Source organism: Staurois parvus, unplaced genomic scaffold (assembly GCF_062004578.1).
Source record: "Staurois parvus isolate SC_StPar_1 unplaced genomic scaffold, SC_StPar_1.0 ptg000090l, whole genome shotgun sequence".
In the NCBI taxonomy this organism is placed as follows: Eukaryota; Metazoa; Chordata; class Amphibia; order Anura; family Ranidae; genus Staurois; species Staurois parvus.
The window spans coordinates 357,822-379,668 of NW_028317886.1; the positions used below are offsets into that span (position 1 = coordinate 357,822).

The 21,847-nt window shown below is 41.0% G+C and overlaps 1 protein-coding gene across 2 annotated transcripts in view; it reads right to left on the reverse strand.

The window, feature by feature from the left end:
* Positions 1-456: 456 nt before the first annotated feature.
* The window catches only part of LOC149468208 (carbonyl reductase family member 4-like), a 32,793-nt gene continuing 11,402 nt past the window's right edge, over positions 457-21,847 (reverse strand). For both annotated transcript variants that reach the window (XM_089670343.1, XM_089670344.1), the window contains 4 exons: positions 20,060-20,177; positions 7,926-8,062; positions 1,848-1,982; positions 457-681 (listed from right to left, as the gene is read on the reverse strand). In XM_089670343.1, the coding sequence (XP_089526469.1) occupies positions 503-681; positions 1,848-1,982; positions 7,926-8,062; positions 20,060-20,177 (569 nt within the window). In that variant the 3' untranslated portion in view covers positions 457-502. The remainder of the gene's footprint in view (positions 682-1,847; positions 1,983-7,925; positions 8,063-20,059; positions 20,178-21,847) is intronic.

Below are 21,847 nucleotides of genomic sequence, written 5' to 3' on the forward strand. Positions count from 1 at the left end.
CTTTGTTGATCTGTACTAGCAGTGCATTAGCAACAAGTGATTTAATCTGTAGTAAATTAGACAAACTCCGCACAGCAGTAGCTACTGTTGCTGACATTTTGGGAAGTCTGTGAGCTGGTTGCTATGGGCAGCAATTTCAGATTCCTTAATTCATACAAATTGTGAGTGACACTCATGGGCAACAGCTTCACATTTTCTCCCAATTTTCATAAGTCACTATGGTCTTTGAGAAACGTAAGACTTAAAGCACTGTTGAGTAGTTCGTCACCAGTACTGGGACAAGATTAATTTAGCATCCAAAATAAAATGGCCAAAGTATACTCCCCATTACCCCCCCCCCCCCCCCCACACACACACACACATCCTTTTGTCACACTGCTCCTGCTAATGCACATTCTCTTTTGCCTACCCTTTGGCCCAGCCCTGCCAATACCTGAATGAGCAGAAAGTAGGATATTATTACAAATGCTTCTTTTATGCTTCCTTTCTTACAAAATACAGTTTAAATCTGGAGTTGTAACCCTCCATCCACCACTAAAACATGGCCAGTAACATACGGGGACTCCAACAAGAAAGCCACAGCGTGAGCCACTTCTTCCGCTTCACCAAACCTGCTTAGAGGGATATTTCGGCTCAGCAAGTCCTTATCCAGGCTTGAAGTCATATCCGTGTGAATGAATCCTACAAATGATGTATGCTTATTAATGTAGAATATACAGTACATAGAAGAATAAAGAAAGATAGATTATTTCACTTCATAGAATTATTAGTTATAAAGAATGGAAGCTCTACTACATTTTTAAGTGTATGTCCTGCACCCAGGAAAAATTGTATTGTTCACTGCCCATTACTCTGCTGGTGTGTTGGGTGCCATTCAGAATTAAAAATTGCACCATGATAGACACATAATGCCACGACTGTCACTACATCACATCTTTTGCATTAATATAAACTATGCAGTTTATCAGGCATCAGTGCAATAATCAGGTCTGGATCCAGCCTAAACACATCATTAAACATAGCTTTTCAGTGACCTGTTTCCCCGATACCAAATAATCTATCTAATCTTCTATCAGGCAAAGAGGTGGAAATATTTATGATGTGGCAAATAACTGGTTAACCATTCTTTTGCCAGTGGAACCAAATGAGATATTTTACAGTTTGCTGCATTAAGCTGCATTCCCTGCATATTCCACTCAATGGTCTCAGCAACCTCCTCCACATTTATAATGATAAATGTTACAGTCACCAGCTTGAGAATTGAACAAAATCAATGCTGGAGCAAGTGCCCAGATTGTCTACTTTTTATAAATGTGTCCCAATAAAAAATTTCCATGAATAATGAAAAGGTTGCTTCATTAAAGTCACGACTACCCTGGCATTCTGCGTTTTCTGGTCATGTGATCAGCTCACTGCTCTCCCAGCTGTTTCTTCTCATTACAACACTGGGGCAATTCATCTTAGGAGGCAGACTGTCCCATATACCTTCAGGAAGAAGTTACCAGAACGACCATTGGATGATGGTTGTCCTCTGTGTGAGCAGAACAGTTCAAGTGGGTACTGTGATTGACTTGTTAATGTTTAAATATTAGGGTCCCACATTGTAATGTTAGAACCTTGATAAAGAGGACCTGCATCTCCTGTAAACAGCATGCACCACTTCAGTTAAATGAATATTGTGAAAGGCTGCTGATTTCTCTTTATCTGAGTTTTTATTCAGCAGCATATCTGTTGTCCCCGGTTATAGATGGCTGTAGCATTCTGAGCAGAGAAGTGGGGGGGGGGGTAGTTTGTGGACTGGACTCCACTCATCACTTTCATCAAATTACAAAGACAAATGGTCTTACCGGGGGCAACCACATTAACCCGTATGTTTTTCCTTGCAACTTCTTTAGCCAGGGATTTGGAGAATCCAACCAAGCCTTCCTTGCTGGCACTGTAAATACTCTGCCCAGCATTCCCTTTGTGACCAACCACACTGCCTGCAAGTAAAGAGAAGGGCCATCAGTCAATATCATAGAATGAAAGAAACAGAAGATTAACAAAACACAGTAGAGACATTACAGCAAAAGGTTCATGCTCTCACAATGTGACAATCCTTCCAAATCTATCTGTGTGCTTTATTCCCTGGAGGAGTGTCAGGTGTTCCTACACTATATCATACAAGCAGGGGCGGACTGACAACTCATGGGGCCCCCGGGCAATAGGGGATCATGGGGCCCTTGCCCAAACTCAAAAAAGGCTATGAAAAAGGTACCAGGGGCATCTCATGGGGCCCCCTACTAACCCCGGGCCCTTGGGCAGTGCCCGAGTTTCCAAATGGTCAGTCCGCCCCTGCATACAAGGGATCTCTACCTTACAGTCATATAGGAATACATAGTGTTTGGCTTAGCCCCTTATTTAGCAGCAAGTGCCTAGTTCCTTGTTAGGCCTCATGCACAATCCTGCTCCTAAATGTGAGTTTAGGAGCTTTTGGCGTTATTTTGCCAAAGCCCCTGAACTCAACTCAATAAAAGCCTGTGTGTCCATCCACACATAGGTTTTACCTGAGTTTAGGAGCACCAGACTTTAGAGGCAGTTAAATGTTATTCTCCTGAATGCAGAAGAATCTTGTTCAGGAGAGGTAAGTTTTGGCAAAAAAAAAAACCAAAACGCAGCAAAAACTAGTGTAAACGTGCCTAAGCACTAGCTGCATTTAGCGCTTGGGTGTTTATTAAGTCCTATGGCCACATTTACATGTGTTTTGCCAAGTTTAGCATTTTTCTGCTGCCAGGAGAGTTAACATCTAGGGAAGTTTGAGTGTACATGTAGCCTTATACTGAGCAATTTCCAAGGTATTTATTCTTTTATTAGCTCCTTGGTGCCGGGGTGGGGTTTAGGGTCATGTGACTACTGTGATTGGATGTCACAAAGGTCACATGATCGGAAAGCTCCCGATCGCAAGTAGAAACTGGGAGCTTTGCATGAGGCGCCAGGAGCGCACAGGGTGCGCGCTCTCAGCATGTTTGTTTAAATCGGGTCCGCAAATATGGCCCAGCCACGGAGAGGCCGCATATTTGCATACTGTCGGTGCCAAGGAGTTAAAGACTATCATAAGTTTATCTACATTTTATGTGAGAAATGTGTTAGGTTATATTGTCAGTTTAGATGCAATTACAGTATACCTTAGTGGAGTTCTTCTTCAAATGAGTTTAGGACTTTGTTACTTTACACCTGTGCCCTCCAAACTGCAACCCGTGGGCCGAATGCAGCCCTTGGCTTGCCTCTATCTGGCCCTCGGTGTACTATTACTCCCTCTGACACAAACAAGGAGGCACCATTCCTTCCACTGGCACCAACTATGGGCATTTTTCCTTCCACTGACACCAATGATGTGGCACAATTCCTCCCACTGATATAAACAATTAGGTACTATTCCTCCAACTATGGTAATACGAAAGATTGGGCACTATTCCTCCAACAAATATCAAGGATGGGGCACTATTCCTTCCTCTGATACCAATGACGGGACACTGTTCATCCCACTGATGCCAATGATGGGGCACTATTCCTCCTGCTAACACTAATGATGGGGCATTATTCCTCCCATTGTCATCAATGATGGGGCACTATTCATCTCAATGACACCAATGATGGGGCACTTTTCCTCCCACTAATACCAATGATGGGGCACTATTCATCTCAATGACACCAATGATGGGGCACTTTTCCTCCCACTAATACCAATGATGGGGTACTGTTCCTCCCACTGATACCAATGATGGGGCACTATTCATCCCACTGACACCAATGATGGGGCACTGTTCATCCCACTGATAACAATGATAGGGCACTATTCATCCCTCTGACACCAATGATGGGGCACTTTTCCTCCCACTAATACCAATGATGGGGCACTATTCATCCCACTGACACCAATGATAGGGCACTATTCATCCCACTGACACCAATGATGGGGCACTGTTCATCCCACTGATAACAATGATAGGGCACTATTCATCCCTCTGACACCATGGATGGGGCACTGTTCCTCCCACTAATACCAATGATGGGGCACTGTTCCTCCTACTAATACCAATGATGGGGCACTGTTCCTCAAACTAATACCAATGGTATTATTCCTCCTTCCACTGACTACAAGCACAATGTCATTTTTTTTACTCCTACTGACGCTGGGACATTTTGTACTCCCACTGGTCCCTTCGGTCCCCCTAAAGTCTAAAAGGACAGTAAACCGGCCCTTTGTTTAGAAAGTTTGGAGACCCCTGCTTTATACTATCAAACATTCAATAAAGTACAGGTATCTCTATCTGTTTTCCCATTATACTCTGCCCAACCTTACAAACCATGGTCTGCAATTTACAGTCCATTCATAAAATGAAGACCACAGTGTGGGGTCTGTTGTACTGCACAGAGATCTCTCTGCTTGATGCAGAAGAGAGAGCTTATGTGATTTATAGGTCACGTGACCAGGCTCTCCTCCCAGATTTTGTTTTTCTTCTTACAAACTCCCATTCATTTGATAGTGTTCCATTGGCTTCAGTCTCCCAAAGTTAATGGAGTGCTAAGCAAATCTAAAAAGCATATCTGTGTGCTTTAAAAATTAGTATATGTTTGTGCCTACAGCATACTGTCAGCTTCAGTAGAGGAGTTGAGAAAAAATAAATATTATAATTGGCTGCTTTGAGGAACACAAAGGGATTTATTTACTAGGCAGCACAGTGGCTACATGGTTAGCACTTCTGCCTGGCAGTACTAGGGTCATTGGTTCAAATCCCAACCATGGCACCACCTGCCTGGAGTTTGCATGTTCTCCCTGTGCCTGTGTGGGTTTCCTCCAAGTACTCTGGTTTCCTCCTACGCTAGAAAGACATGCTGGTAGGTTAATTGGATCCTGTCTAAAATTGGCCCTATTATGTATGAATGTAAGTTAGGGACCTTAGATTGTACACCCCTTGAGGGTTAGGGACTGATGTGAATGTACAACATATATGTAAAGCGCTGCGTAAATTGACACCTGTAATATATAAATAGAATTTACTAAAGGCAAATATACTGTGAACTTCAAGTGCAGTTGCTCTTGATCTGAGTGGAAGCTGTCAAATGAGGGGAAGCTCTGCTGATTTCTCTCATCCAAACGTGCAAACAAAAATGCTGTTTTTTTTTTTCTTGCATGTGATTGGGTATTTTTGCAAAGTGAAGCTTTACCTCATTTACCAAGTTCTGGAGCAACTGCACTTGCAGTGCACGGTATATTATCCTTTAGTAAAGCAACCCCAAACTGTTCTTGTTATCGCACTTTCTGTACAGTAGCAGTTCTATCCAATAATGGCCATTCCTTCTTGTTATCTCTGTACAGAGCCATGGCGTTCAGTTTTTCTGGAGCTCTTACTGGAAAGAAATATGAAAGATCTTTATTTGTGTTTTTGCCTTAAAGGATAATTTTACCTTTCATACCGTTCAGGGTGTAACATGTTATGAAAGGACTAGCCCCCGCACCTCCACTTTGACAGCTAGTGGTGGATCTTCTCCTGCGGGGGACCTAAGAGGAGGATCCAGACTGCTCTGTGCAAAACCACTGCACAAAGCAGGTAAGTATAGACATGTTTGTTATTTTTTCTTAAAAAAAAAGTGTGAATGCAGCCTAACTGTCGCACAAACAATAAAGCCCAACTTTTTGTCAGTCCAATACTTTCACAGGTCACATGCAATAGTCATTCCTCTGTATGAAAAAAGGATGTGATCACTTAATTATTTATGTATGTTGCTAAGACACATGCTTAGTGCATGTTATTAGTCTCTCTACTTGTTTGGATCACCTGTCTGGTCAATACAGTCCTGCACTGAAAACGGTATGTTTGCCAAAAACATTATCAATGATCCACTCCACGATCCAATAATATTTCTAATCCATTTGATATATGACACGTCAGTAAAGAAAACAAATGTTTTGAAATGTATTACATCTGGATTTTCTAAAGGATTATTTTACAATTTATCTGAATATTTTCAGGTAAATGACATCTGCTATCACTGATGCTGTTTTTTGTGTACAGTGATTTTATAAAGAGATGAATGATGGTGAAATTCCACTTTGCACAACTTGGACAGTGGATCAAGAGATGAATCCATACTACTTCAGCCTGACAGGCCTAAAATTGTACTTATTCTGTGTACACTTTTTGAGTGAATAGTGCAAACTAGCATTTCTGGAAGTAGACAACGATATTGCTCTGTGTATTTGCAGGGCTGGTAGATATGCAAATACTGGGTGGGCTGGGCAGATTTGACCATAAAAAGCTGGAGCACCACATCCAAATTAAGTTAGAAATTCCAAAAAATGGACTTTTGACGTGCCCCAAAGAGTAACCCACACAAGAATACAAAATATTCAGGGACGATAACTCTCTGGGGGTAATACCTACTTCAACAACCAGACAATTGCCCATTACTACATCTTTTTTCATATGTTTACGCTGCTCAAGGTAGAGAGACTCCCAATCTCCAAACACAACGCCTCCTGTAGGTGCTAGCCCAGCTCATGTGCTGCATAGATGAGAACAAATGACGTCCGATAGGCTGCAATCCAAAGAATCCACTTTACTCAACCAAAATAAAGCCAATACAGACAGTGGAAATACAGTGGGGGTCTGGCAGGTAAATGTGTTTCACGTTAAAGACGCTTATTCATTACCCCAATGAATAAGCGCTGTCTTTAGCGTGAAATGCGTTTACCTGTCAGTCCCCCACTGTCTGTATTGGTTTTTTTCTTGGTTCAATATGGATTGCAGCTGATCGGACGTCCTTTGTTTACATCTTTTTTTCAGCAAAGGTTACATTTGGGTACATTGCAGGTTACACTTGCATAGTGAAAGGGCTGAATTTCAGCTAGTTCTACTCTTCACAGGGCCTACAGTTTGAAGTTTTGTAGCCAACAGTAAATATGGTCCAAAACAACAGGTGTGGTTCTGGAAGGTAACAATAGCAAGGGATTTAAATACTATGGAACAGTACATATACTATACCGGTAGTTCTTTTTTTTAAGTCAAGATGATACCGTGTGGTTCATTTCTACAAATTGAGGCAAGAACCAATGTTTTAAGTGCAAATTAGACAACGGAAAATAAAGCCTGATTGGTTGCTATTAGCAACAACCTATTGTAATGCACATGTAAAGACAAAACTATTTTTTTTTTAGTTTTGGATAAAATGGGGAAGGTTAGACACTGTGTTAACTTTTTATTACTGTTTCCCCATTGGGGAGATTCAAGTGAGGGGGAAATCAAAAAAATTAGGGTTGTCCCCACAACAAGAGGTGTGGGGAAATCATTCAATGGAGATACCAGTTATTATTATTATACAGGATTTATATGGCGCCAACAGTTTGCTCAGCACTTTATAATATAAAGGGAGACAATACAGCAACAATACAGTTCAATACAAGAGGGATAGGAGGTCCCTGCTCCTTGGAGCTTACAATCTATCATTTTGATAACAACTATCAAAGAGGGGTATTCTCATCACTTTAGATTTCCTCTAACTTCCTGTTGTGTCTGTAGGGCAGGATGTGTAGGAAAATCTCCTTAATGCAAAAACTAGCCAGACAGGGTTTTTAACCCTTCCCTATACACAGGTGTCAAACTGGCGGCCCTCCAGCTATTGCCAAACTACAAGTCCCATGAGGCATTGCACAATTGACAGTTAGAAGCATGACTCCCAAAGATAGAGGCATGATGCGACTTGTAGTTTCACAACAGCTGGAGGGCCGCCAGTTTGACACCCTTGATCTAAAACAAACAATAAAATCGGACTATACAAACATTTTAAGACAACTTTTAAGATAGCATTAATATTGTGAATGTACTACTTTAATTGTCTGTAGTGGTATGATGCAATTACAGCCATTTTATTCAGAGCTCAGTTACCTATATTGACAATAGCTCCACCCTGCTGCTGGACCATGCTACGTAATGCAACTTTACAAGTATGTATTGGTCCTATGAGATTGACGGAGAGCTGAGACAATATATCTTCTGTCTTGGTTCTCATTAACAGTCCATCCCTGGAAAAAAAAAACACAGTTATTTTACCAGTCAAAACAACATAGTACACTTGTACTGCTCCTCAAAATCTGTGACCAGACTTTCAGTGCTGGAATGATTCTCAGGAGGTAAAAGCAGGGGGCATTCGCTTAAAGCCAGGGAAAATAGGCATTTGTGCTAAAGCAACTAATTTCTTTTCTTCAAGGGTTTGTAAACCTCAGACATGAAATATAAACAAAGCTTATCCCACTAGAATAAGAGTATGAAGCTCGGTTCACATTTGTGTGGGTGGTGCCGCTGCGGGAACCGCACAAATAACAGCACCCACACAGAGAAATGCAGGACCCGCAGGTGTGTGCCATTAATCGTGATGTCACGCCGTCCGCACTGGAAATTGCACCCATTCTGGGAACCTTAGTTCTCATGCAGGCTGCGATTTAAAAAATACTGCAGGGAATTCTTTCCTGCGTGTCCCGGGGCACAGCAGCCAATTCAAATGAATGGGCGCTCATGTCTGTGCAAATCGTGGCCCACACTGCAACACAGGTGTGAACATAGCCTAAGTGTAATTTCTGTCTGCTGCTTCATTCCTCTGCTATCAGTATGAATCACTTATGACAAGTTTTCCGGACACCAAGAAAAAAAATAGTCATTGGGAGGGAGCTTCAGAAGATTGGCAGCCTCAGCCCTGTTTCTATGTGCTTTGTGGAGGGAGGTGTGTCTCTTCCCTCCAATCAGATCTCAGAACTCTTCTCACTGAGCTCTGCCGAGTGTAACTTCAGCTCTCCGCTCCCTTTTTCCTGAACCCTCAGACAACCTTATGAATTCAACATTTTGAACAGATGTAGAGAAGAGAAGACTGCAGATAAACAGGTACAACTTATGTAGGAGGAACGGTTTCATCTTTGTGCATCAACTAAGGCCAGTCACTTTACTGGGTATATGTGAGGGTTTACAATCATTTTTACATATCAGCTGCTGGAAAACAAATAAGTGTATTTATCTAAAGAGAGTCCTTGAACTTTGCTCAGATACTAGAACATTTGTCCTTGACAGCAATTTGAATGGAACACTGAATAGAATCACTCCTTTTGATCAGTCCTTATGTAGTGCTGGTGTTCATGGCGCACCAGTGATCTGCAGCTTCACATAAATGAGTTCAGCTCCCAGCAGTAGCTTGTAGAGAGAGGAAGGACAGTCGACAACGGATGCCCCATAGTAAGCCTTTGGGTGACGTCTCTGCCCAGTCATTGCAGCCATTGTCCCTGCCATCTCCTCTCTCCTGAAGCCGGCCACTGGGGAGATCAGGCAATTGGACCAGAGCACTCTCAACATAGGTAAGTGTAAACATCTTCCTTCTACAGGGTAGTTAGTATAGGAGGGAGAAGGGAGGGCGGGAGCAGATTCAAGCTTAGTTAGTAATAGCCTGGAATTCTGCTTTAAAGGCAAACTTGTCTTTATTATATTTAACAGCAATGTTAACAAAACATGAGAAATAATAATAATAACATGGACAAATAAGTGGATAGAAAAACATCATAGGCGTGTCGATAGTCCATGCGGATGAATGAAAATAACAACAAAATGGAAGTGTTTCAATAACACATATTACGGAAGTATAGAGAGAAACAAAAAAGAACATAGGTTCACGGGGCGCATCACCAGACAAAATATATGGAACAAAATATGGAGACTCTGTGTAACCAAAAGTATAAACCCAAACAGGAAAAAAAGAAGAGTCTACAGGGAAGAGAAAAAACAAAAAGGAGAAGTCAGTTGTAAAAATAGTGAGGGAGAAGAAGAGAGAGGGTCGGGGGACAGACATGGCAGAAAGCTGAGTCAAGGCGGCCCCACACCAATATCCCGCCAGAGTGACCCCGCCGCCCGCACCAGGTACGGGCCGCGGGGCCAAACATACGAGAATGCATCGGGGTGGAATTCTGCATTAAAAGGTATATATTTAGAAGTTTTTTACTGGCATACACCAGGTGGAGGGTGGATTTTTTCACAGTGGTGTTTTATGTTGTTTTGGAGAACAGAGGATACACTGAGTCTATGAAAGTGTGTTTTCACAGCAGTGGATTGTAAAGTAGAAGAAAAGTTGCAATTGTTGCTTTTCCTTTTGTTGATTTTTCATTTCTAGCTACTAAATACATGGACATTTTTTTTTGTAATGCTGGTGTTTATGGTGCACCAATAATCTGTAGCCTCACATATATGCGCGGTGGCAGCATGATGGTTAGCAGCCATGCAGCTATTTTCCCTGGATTGGAATCCCACTATGGGTTACTATCTGCATTGAGTTTGTATGTCCTCCCTGTATTTGAGTTTCCTCAAATTGCTTTGATTTCCTCACATGATTTGGAAAACATATTTCTAGTTTTGCTGGTTTCATCCCAGACTGGGCCCTAGTATGTGTATAAATGCGATAGGCAAGCTGGATTGTAAAGTAGTGGTGAACAAAAATTTTAATTCTGGACCAAAACCAAAAATTCACAATGCACTTGGCTGAAAACCGAAACCAAAATGGACAGTTTGTAAATTTTTTTTTATATATATAAATGGTAGTCGACTTTTTTTACATTTAATATCATGAATTTAAAAAATACAATCTAGTAAAGTAAAATTACTTTTATTTATAGCAACACAAAAATTGGACAGAAAATAAAATGAAATAGATATAAAAATGAAAAAAAAAAAAAAACCTAAATAGATGGTTTTTGCATTGATATCAATAGGGGATGTTTTTGAATTGAAGTCAATAGGGGGCGGGTTTGCAATGAAGTTCATTGGCAGCAATTTTGCATTAAAGTCAATGGGACACGATTTTGCATTGAATTCAATAAGACACAATTCTCAAGTCAATTATCATTTATCATTATCGGCACCTTTTTTTTTTTCTATTGGCAAAACGCCAATAACCCTAATTTCGACAACTGATGAATTGGTGCATCACTAATTGTAAACTTTATCTTGGGACAGATGTGATCAGATCTATGTACTCTCTAAAGCAGTATGGTGCACTGAAAGCTGCAAGGGTGAAGTACAGACGGTAGTAGAAGTATATGTCCAACCAAAACTTTTGTTTTTAGTTTTGCATAGAGTAGGGATAGGTAAGTTAGGCTTTAACTGCTATCCAGGGCTTCATTAGAAAGATATTCCTCTACTTACTGTTGTGATGACAACGGTTTCAGTAAGCTGAAAGTGAGGGAAAAGCTGCAACAAGGGCACAAAAAAAACAAATAAAAAGGGAATTCTAGCCTTTTCTACTTCAAAAGAATCTGAAAGATGTTGGCAATTTTCGATCATTTCCTGTCTGAAGAAACAATTGTTGCAGTGACAGGTGACAGTAGGCAAGGGGAACATTTTCTACCCCTTCCGCACTCTATCCAAAGCAGACAAACAAAAAGCTTAGACTGGACATACACTTTAAGGGAAATGGGGGTCAATTCACTAATAGTTATCACATGCAATATGTTATTTTTTTTTTTATATAAATATCACATGTGATAATAACCAGATTCATCAAAGTAAAATATAGAATTTTCAGTAAATAGTGCAAAAATGAGATAAAACATTGACATCTATTAAATTAAAAGAACACATTTGTTATTTATCTTCTTGTGGTATAAGCAGTTGATATTTTAGGAATATACAAAATACCAGTGAGAGGAACTCTGCACTGGCCAGTAAAGTGAAAGAAAATAGTGTATCAGTGTGGAAATGGTAAGAATGTCAATCATTTGTAACTGTGACAGACCCAACTGGGACAGAGGCTTTCGGAGGGGACTACAGGCTAGCCTCTTGCCTACTGACTATGGGCCCTGTTCTTTGGGAGGTGTGTGTCTGGGCTAGTAGTTTAACTTCGGATTCAAGTCCATGTCTCCCCGAAACACACCGATTCTGAGAAATGGAGAACTGGTATACAGATTTGGGGCCTCTGTGTTTTGTAGGGGTATATAATTAACAGCCCAAACCAGCTGACTACTTCAACCCTCAACTATATTCAAAGCAGAAGATTTTAATCGGCTCAAAACAACCTGATGCTGGGGTCTCCTGCTGTTACGTGTAATCTGCTTATTAAGGTGTTATGTGTTTCTTGTTCGATGTATACCTGTGTTTGCCTATTCTGTCTAGGTATGAAGTGTCTTTCTCCCATTGTGTAATTTTCCAATTGTGTGCCTCCTAGGAGTGAACTTCCATTGTTAATTGAGTAACCTATTGTTTATGCCTGTTTGCCAATCCTCCTGGAGATTCCTACAGGATGTGATTAGTCTTGTGTCAGCTTTACCTCATTACCTAACCATTGTAAAATGTTAACCCCAATGTGTAATATTTGTTTTTATTGTTCATGTGGTGACTGCCCCTATTTTCGAAGTGCATAAAAAACCTGTATTTCTGTTCAAGTTATTTCTTTGGTTTTACCTCAACATCTTGTCTGTGTATGATGCTTGGGGTAAAGGGCTGGTATTAGCTACTGTATAATAGCCCTTTCTCCTGCAAGGGTTTGGAGGGCAGGAGGCACTGTTTGGTGGTGGCACCCAGTTGGGGTGCAGGCGGTTCATTACAGTAACACTGCACCACAGGGACAGCACTGTGAATGATGTTACCATAAGAACGTTTTCATAGTTTCACAATACTTTTGCGTGCCTTCATTCACAGCTTGGCCTAAACAAACTATCTAAAGTGAAAGGAAAGATAAGTTAGGCTTTAGTGCAAAAATGAATGTGGTATTGATCTTATAGGCTCACTTACAAAAGCTTTGCCCTCTGAACAGCGATTTGCAAGAAATCAATTTTCTGAGGGCATCTGACAGGGTGTGAGGAGGCCTAACCCTAAAAACCTGCACCACCATGCTGCAACCATGTGCACTGCATGCAGCTGCAGGGCAGCCCCAATTAACTTTGGGGGTGATTTTTACTGTGCTGCGATATGTGTACACCCACCTCATCCACTGCCTTTGCAGTGGGAGTGGTTGGGGGTGGTAGAAATGCAGCTCAACTGTGTATTTTTACTGCGCCCCCCCAACCACCAGTGTAAACATAGTGAATTGGTTCCATGGGAGGGAGGTGATAAGCACGGGACTGCTATGGGGAAGTGATAGGATGCACACGGGATGAATAGATATCTTAGGAGGGCAGCATCATGGATTATATGATCATGTGGCGATTTTAATTGAAATTCAGAAGCTCTTATGGGTTACTTTACTTTTTGTTCAAGGCAAGAGCTGTTATGATTTGAATAAAGCAAAGTGCAACCGTAAGTATTAAGATCAGATGGGCACTTAGTTGGTAATAAACAAGTAACAATGCAAATTTTATGTAAACAATATTGTACCAAAATCCAAATGAAATCATTAGAAGACAAGTGTAGACAGTGTTAGAACATATTGGGCTGTCCATAACTTAAGTTCCATTTCATTTAGCTAGTGAAAAAAGTTAGAAGTAGGAGGCCAACGCATACAAATATCAAATGTATGGTGGCCATACATGCTTCCATTTTATTATCTGATTAATGTGTGATTCGATCAAAATGAGCCGTAGCTTCCGTTCCAATTGATTTAGATAAGATTTGGTCAACTTAACCATTCAGCCATTGGTGGAAAGTTATCAATCATTCTCCATCAATGGCAACCCTGAGATGATTGCTTATAAACTTGATTGTATTTCAATTTATGGATTATGAGGTTGCTTGTTGTAAGCAGAGATTCAACTGATAAATTACAATTGTATCTTCTAACTATTTATCAAATTCCACTTCCCTGTGAGTGGTATACCAATTGGTTGTGTTGTTGACAATTGATTAATTATTCCTATTGGGAGAGAGATCGATTGGAAAAGAAACCTATCATTTATCAAAGCGTGTATGGGTATCATATTAGATGTGTATTTAGGCTATTATGCACAGCTGCACCACTTTCTGTGTGCACCAGTAAATCTCCCCCTACGTGCTCATTTATCTTTAAATCTACTTTGTGCCCTTGTTAAAAAAAATAGTTACTGTATATATTGGGTTTTCACTGCTAAACTTTACCCATCAAGCATTCCCTATCACCCTGAACCTTCTTAGAAATGTCATTTCATGTAGCATCTAAGGTAGCAAATACATTGTCTATTGTGTAGGAAGGCTGCGCCACCTTCTGGGCAACTGGGGAAAAGTAAAGTAGAACTAAAGGCAAAACGTTTTTTCTCTAGTTTTTAATAGAGTGCAGTGGGATTAGAATGCTTGTCAGTTGTAATTGCTGTCTGTGCCCCCGTTAAAGAAATTCAAAAGAAAGAAAGTAGAAGAAAACCCTGCATTTTGGGTTGTCCTCAGCAAACGAATAGAGGGGAAATTTTCCAATGGGGACACTAGTTCTGGTGTCCTGGTCCCCAAGAAATTCCCTTAATTTGCATTGATTTCTTCTCACTTCCTGTTTGGCTATGGGACAGAAAGTGAAGGGAAATCTCCACAATGGGATACAGATGGCAAAAATAAACCTTACAGGGGTTATAGCTCTTCCTTTCCCTATGCAAAATTTAAAAAAATGATTCTGTCTAAAGTTCTACTACAATGTGAAGAGTAATAGAAGAATGACTATACATCACCCAGCCTGAGCATTTTTGGATTTTATAATCTGCCTACAACAATAAAAACAGATATTTATTTATATCCTGTTATGATTTTCTATTCAAGAAAGTAGAAAAATAATGCTTGAAACGCATATAAACAACTTTAATATGCTGTACCATTTTAGTTCAATAATGGTGACATTTAGGAAGTGTAATATTAGTCTGTGAGTATCTTCTGGCAGGAAATATAAAACAATTAACATTCCATAGCAGTTTGCTCCTGCCCTGCTCTGAGACAGAGTGTCTATACAAACTGCTATAACTCTTGTGGAAGACATTCAGTAGCATTGATTTACATGCTGCCCTCCACAGAAGCTGTCATCCTCAACGACTCTGCCTCAGCAGGGAAGTGCTGACACAGCTCAACCCCTACAAAGCAAAAGTTCTATGCATCTACTCCCTATACCTATAGTGTGTTACATACAAATTACTTAAAAGTACACCTGGGGTGAAGTTACAGTTATTAACCACTTGCCCCCCAGAGGATTTACCCCTCATTCCTGACCAGGCCATTTTTTGTGTTGCGGCACTGCGTTACTATAACGAACAATTGCAGAGTGATGCAACGCTGCACCCAAATTAAATATATGTCCATTTTTTCCCACAAATAGAGCTTTCTTTTGGTGGTATTTGATTGCCTGTGCGTTTTATTTTTTTCACTATAAAAAAAAAAAAATTTTGAAAAAAAAACCCCACAATATTTTTGACTTTTTGCTAATAACCTCCTTAGCGGTTTTCCCGAGTGTAGCTCGGGGTAAAATTTGAGTACCAAGAGCGGTAACCCCGAGCTACACTCGGGCTTACCATGCGGCGTTGCTCAGGGGGTCCCTGCAGCACTTACCTTGTCCTTCGCTCCCGCGATGTGTCCCCTCCAGCGTCCCCGGCCATCTCCTCCGGCCGATGTCGGCATCCGGCTTCTGTGTTCCGGTCCCTGTGACGTTGGGACGTACGGGCGCCGGAACCGGCGGGAAATTTGAAATTTTTTAAAAATTTCATTTTTGCTGTCATTGCTGTTTCAATGCATTTCACATATATTTTGTCCCTAGTGCTTTGTCCTGTGCCCTGCCTGCAGTTTGACTGTTCTTTCTGTCTGGAAACTTAGAAAAGTCCATGGCGTCCAAAAAGCGTCCCTTTACGTCAAAAGCGGTTTTAGAACAGCGATAGTAAATCAGAACCACTTGGAGAATTGAGTGATAATGATTCGTGGGGAAATTCATCAGACACTGAAAACGATTTTGCGACTTTGCTCAGCGATGTGCGAATTTGCCTCTGTATTTCAAATTTCAGTGTTTTTGGTTTGATTATATTATTGAATTAAATGTATTATATTATTTTTTATGATTCTTTAATAAATTATAATTTCGTGTTTCAAGTTTTATCATACCCGGGATGTTTACTAGACTCTTGTTCGGACAGATTTCAGTGAGTTATTCCTAAAAATTACAGCCTACAATAAAAAACTACATATTTCCATGCAAAAAAATGGTACCGCTTTCAGCACAAAAAAAAAAATCGGAAAGAATCATACCGCCAAGGAGGTTAAACATGTCCAGCAAAAAAAATTTAAAAATCTAATTTCGTCATAAATTCAGGCCAAAATGTATTCTGCTACATGTCTTTGCTAAAAAAAAACCCAAATAATTCCAACAGGTGTAAATTAATTGCTTTACATGAAAGTTATAGCGTCTACAAATGGCGGTATATATACTGGGATTTTTTGTTTTTTACTTGTAATGGCGGCGATTAGCAACCTATAGTGGGACTGCGGTGGGCATTCTGACACTGGGGGGAACTGACTTTCCCCACTGACACCACTACAGTGCTCAGTGCTAATAAAAAGCACTGACACTGCACTAATGGCAGTGGGCAGGAGGGGTTAAAACGTGGGGCAATCAAAGGGTTAACTGTGTGCTGTGCTAGAGCATTCAACTGTAAGCACACTGCTTTGTATGGCTGCGCTATGGAGCAGGAGCTGACAAGAGAGAGAACTGGATTTTACATACAGTTCTCTCCCTCCGTCAGTAATGCTGGGCCATCACCGGGTGCCAGTGAGTAAACACTGGCTTGCCCGCGCCCCCTACCCAGAAATGCAAGCACACACACTTATTTATTTTGTGTACCTCTGCCGCCCTGTAGCAGTATATCAGCTATAGGGTGGCAGGAAAGTGGTTAAAGCAATTGTATGACTTTAAGGGCTGAAGTTTAGGAGCAGTTGTGCGTTTTTTCCAGCAGCCCTCGAATTCTCCTTTATGTTTTCCTGTGTGTCTATGTACACATAGTAGTTTACAGGCAGTTTAGGTTACAGGCATTTTTTTGAAAGCACAAAAATGGCGTTCAGGAGTAGAGTTTATGCACGTTTCAGACACCAAATGTTTGTAACCGCGTGTAAATGCTTGTACACGTGTTTATGCATGTTTGCATTTAGACGCGTTTTTGGGCTGGTCCATATCCAGATGCTGTCCAGTGCCTTTTTTCTTCATCAATAATGTATTCACAGCGTTTTCCATGTATTCAAATGGACCTAGTACACCAATGAAGTCAGTTCTAGATTTCACATGCAGGAAAAAATGGTAGAACGTGCTGCACTATGCTCATGATAGGATCCATAGTAAATACAACCAGAAAAAACAGGTAATCGCAAAACATACTGCTCTCTCTGCTTCTGCTCTCTCTATTTCTCACAAAATGTTTGAAATAGTGAATTACTTACCATTTTTCAGTGCAGTAAACGCAGTAGGCAAACGCGGCTAAACTGACGTTTTTAACCTACGTTTTCTAGCAGTCAGTTTCCAGCGGTCTGAAAAGTTTCTCAAACGCTCTGTGTACATGAGCCCTATTGGTAGTTCTTTTCTGATTTTTGTACACATAACCTCTTAGGCCTCATGCACACTGCTGTTCCTAAACATAAGTTTAGGCGCTTTCAGCATTTTGTTTGAAGCCCCTGAACTCAACTCAATAAAAGCCCAATTGTCCATCCACACATAGGCTTTTATCATGGTTTAGCAGCAGAGTTTAACCACTAGCCTACCGGGCACTTATACCCCCTTCCTGCCCAGGCCAATTTTCAGCTTTCAGAGCTGTTGTACTTTGAGTGACAATTGCACGATCATGCAACACTGTATCCATATGACATTTTTGTAATTTTTTGACACAAATAGAACTTTCTTTTTGTGGTATGTAATCGCCACTGGGTGTTTGATTTTATGCGCTATAAACAAAAAAAAGAGCACAAAATATGTTTTTCTTTGTTTCTATTATGATCAGTGCCCTGATGATCGGTGCTGATCTCTTCTCTGACAATTGCCGGTTATCGGCAGTACTTTACTCACGCTGTGACAGCGTGAGGAAAGTGCAGCTGATAACCGGCAACTGTATTTACCCGGTGATCTGCTGTGATTGGCCTTTTACTACATCACATGATCAGCTGTGTCCGTAGATTGCCAGGTGCGCGCCTCCGGGGGCACGCGGAGGGCGCGTTCTGGGAGGACGTCATATGACGCCCTCCCAGAACTAGACAACCGCGCTGTAATCGTCATTCGGCTATAGCGCGGTTGTAAAGTGGGTAAGGGCAGTTAAACATCCCTCTTCTGAACACAGAAGAATCACATTCAGCAGAGGAACGTTTTGGCCAAAAAACGCCAAGCATTAAAAGTGGTCCCACATTTACACGCTTTTTTTGCTGCCAGTTTACATGTACACTGGTATTGACGTAGATGTTAAGAGACACTGTCATCAAGAAAGACTTTTCAGGATGTTCACAAAAAGAAAAAAAAAGTACACAACAAGCACTTATTAATGCTGCCACTTCATATCAATTCATTATGCCTCCTCCCACCAGGGTGTTCTGGCTGCTGCCTGTGACACCAACAAAGCAATGCAAAGAGAACAGGATACTTTTTTCACAGAAGTACATAATACAGCAGGTACACATCAGAAATATAAAATGTTGGGTATACATATTCTTTAAGCTGTAAAGCAGCTTGCAATTAGAATCTGCCACTTTAGACCATTATTTATCTTGGGGGGTACTTTGGTCTGCTAAGCAATGTCTCTAATCAATACATGATGTAAAAGATTATGTGACACTGTAAAACGAAAGACAAATGGTATAGTTTATTGATGGGAGCATGTGGGTGCAGGAAAGTAATTAAAGAGTTATACACATGGTATGATGGTCATGGTCAACTAATTAGGACTTAACCTTGTCCTCCTGTTACTGCAGTCTGCAGATTTTAGTCCTGTGCCATACACTTTCACATCTAGCTTACATTAACTGTTCCTGAGCTGCAAAATATGATCCGGACATCAAAAGAAGAATAATAAAACACTCACTACTCATCATCTGCAGCTCAGGAACAGGTAATGAAAATTAGGTGGCATGCTTGGAGCTTGATAGTGTGCGTTGCAATGGATAAAAGGAGATAGTATGTGAAAACATTTTTTTGGTCAATCCACATCCATATATCCCAGATGTTAGGGTAGAACTGCAGCCTAACACAAACTAATCTTAAAAAAAAGTTCCCTCCACCCTCCTGCTACCCGACCTGTTTAGAAAATGATGTGTGTACTTCCCTATTTGTGTCCGTTCCAGTCCAGTTATGTGATATCTTGTGTCACTAAGTGGTGATTGCAGGAGTGAGGGAGGAAGCTCTCAACAACAACTAGGAATTCCCGGAGCTGTAACATCATCCATAGGTTATCATGTCCCAGCCTTTGTCAGTACTCCCTCTTTTCCCCTATAGTCACCACTCATTGACACAACAGATCTTGTGACTGGAATGGACTAAAAATACAGAAGTATACACTTTTTTTTTTTTTTTTTTTTTACACAGGTTAGGTAGCGAGAGAAGGGAGGGAGCGTTTTTAAGACTATTCAGTGGCAGTCTGGAATTCTACTTTAAGGATTTGTTTGTACAAGTTCAGTAAAAGGAAGTCTGTATTGAACCAAAAGTCTTAATAAAAACATTCAAAAGACTTAAGAAAAGCTGATGACTTTGGAATAAACAATGAACAATATGCAACCAGACAAAAGGGTAAATAACAAAAGGCATGGTCAGCATATACACATTTATTTTCCTTTATTTATACAGTGCCAAGCCATTCCTCTGCACTTTACAGAATACATCAGGCTATTTAATTCAGCCCTTTCCCAGAGGAGCTTACAGTCTAATATCCAACCACAAGCATCTAATCTACGGGTAGGGTTGTGGAACAAATCTAGTTCATGCACAGGAACAACAAATGAAAAAAAAATGTAAAAACTTTAGGCTAATGATGTTTTCTGGGGGGCGTATTTCAGGAGCCCAGTGTTGCAAAGCAAGAGTACACACCACAATTCTGGCATAGTCTAGGGCTAGGCCATAGTTGCATTGTGGCTCAATTCCGGGTTTGGTTCAGAAGACATACCTATTTATGCCAGCAGCATTGACCAGGTAGGTAACATGACCAATACTTCTCACAATCTCTTGAAATGTGTTTTGTACTTCTTGTTCTTTAGTGATATTGCAGTTAAGAGCCAGATGAGCTGTACAACAGATTACACAGAAAAGATAAAGAATGCCATGCTTAACAAGTGCACAAGAACAACAGCAACTACAAAGTGCTAATGCAGTTTTAAATACTATTATTAACATTAACAAAGTATAGTGAATACGTAATAATCCCACAGGGCTTCAGACACGATAAATCCTAGTGCTTATTTCTCACAACTGTATATGCAGTACAATTGCACTGGAAAAAAAAAAATGATGCGCATCTTACTCCCATCGAACAGTGGATGTTTATGTGTACAGTGCAAATTTTTATTTCATGTTTTTGAGTATTCGTGTTTTATATAAAATGGATAGTAAAATAAGAAATATGCTTATTGAAGCCAGTGCACTCTGTTTTCAGTTTTGTTTGAACTAGCAAGGTATGCAAATGATGTGTAAGAAAAAGCCAACCATCCTTTCTGTTAAGACACTTTCTGGGATCCCATTCCTTTAATGCAGAGGAGTCTCCAAAGTTTCTAAACAATGGGCCAGTTTACTGCCCTTTATCCTTTAGGAGGATTGGAGCACGACCATTGGGAGTAGGAAATGTCCTGGCATCAGTGGGCGTAAACAGTCCAATCATTTGTATTAGGGGAATTATTAGTGCCCCATCGTCGGCGTCAGCGGGAGGAGCGGTGCCCCACTGTCGGCGTCAGCGGGAGGAACGGTGCCCCACTGTCGGCGTCAGCGGGAGGAACGGTGTCCCACTGTCGGCGTCAGTGGGAGGAATAGTGTTCCATAACTGGTATCAGTGGAAGGAATATTGCCCCATGTGTTGATGTCAGTGGAGGAATTATTCCCTCCATCGTTGGTGTCAGTGGAAGGAATAGTGCCACAGGGGTCACATAAAGATTAGCAAAGAGCCACATTTGGCCCCCGGGTCGCAGCTTGGAGACCACTCCTTTAATGCTTATACACTAGTTGGAAGAAAGAGAATAAAAACTACAAGCTACTCCATCCTCTGAACACAACAGTGTGACTTTTCAAGATTACAGACAGCAATCTGTATCAAACTTAGAAGACAACTCAGCTTCAGCATTTGAGACTGGGCTACTAGCCCAGTCAAGGGATCACATGATGAGAGTTGTCTTTGGCACGCTTCAGTGGAATGGACTTAAAATGATACTAAAGTTTTTGTTGTTTTTTCCCTAAAAAAGCAAGCATGCTATTACTTACTTGCTCTGTGCAATGGTTTTGCACAGAGCAGCATGGATCCTCCTCTTCTCAGTTCCCCCGCCAGCACTACTGGCCTATTCCTCCTGTTGAGTGCCCCCATAGCACACAGCCTGCTATGGGGGCACTCAAGTCACACTCTGTTTGTCCAATCATACACACAGAGCCATGGATCATTCCCGCCCCCTCCCTCTCCTGATTGGCTCACTGGCTGTGATTGACAGCAGCAGGAGCCATTGGACTCCCTAGAGAACCGAGGTTGTTGTGGACATCGCTGGATCAAGAGGGGGCTCAGGCAAATGTTAGAGAGGGCAGGGGGAGCTGCTGCACAAAGAAGGTTTGTTACCTTCTTGCATAGAATGCATGATGGTAAAAAACTTTGAGACTTTAGAACCATTGTAATGCCAAAGGTACACTCATTAAAGTGGTACAGGATATTTGGTGGTTTGCAACCTAGACTTTACTGTTTTGCGTATTTATAGGTTATGTT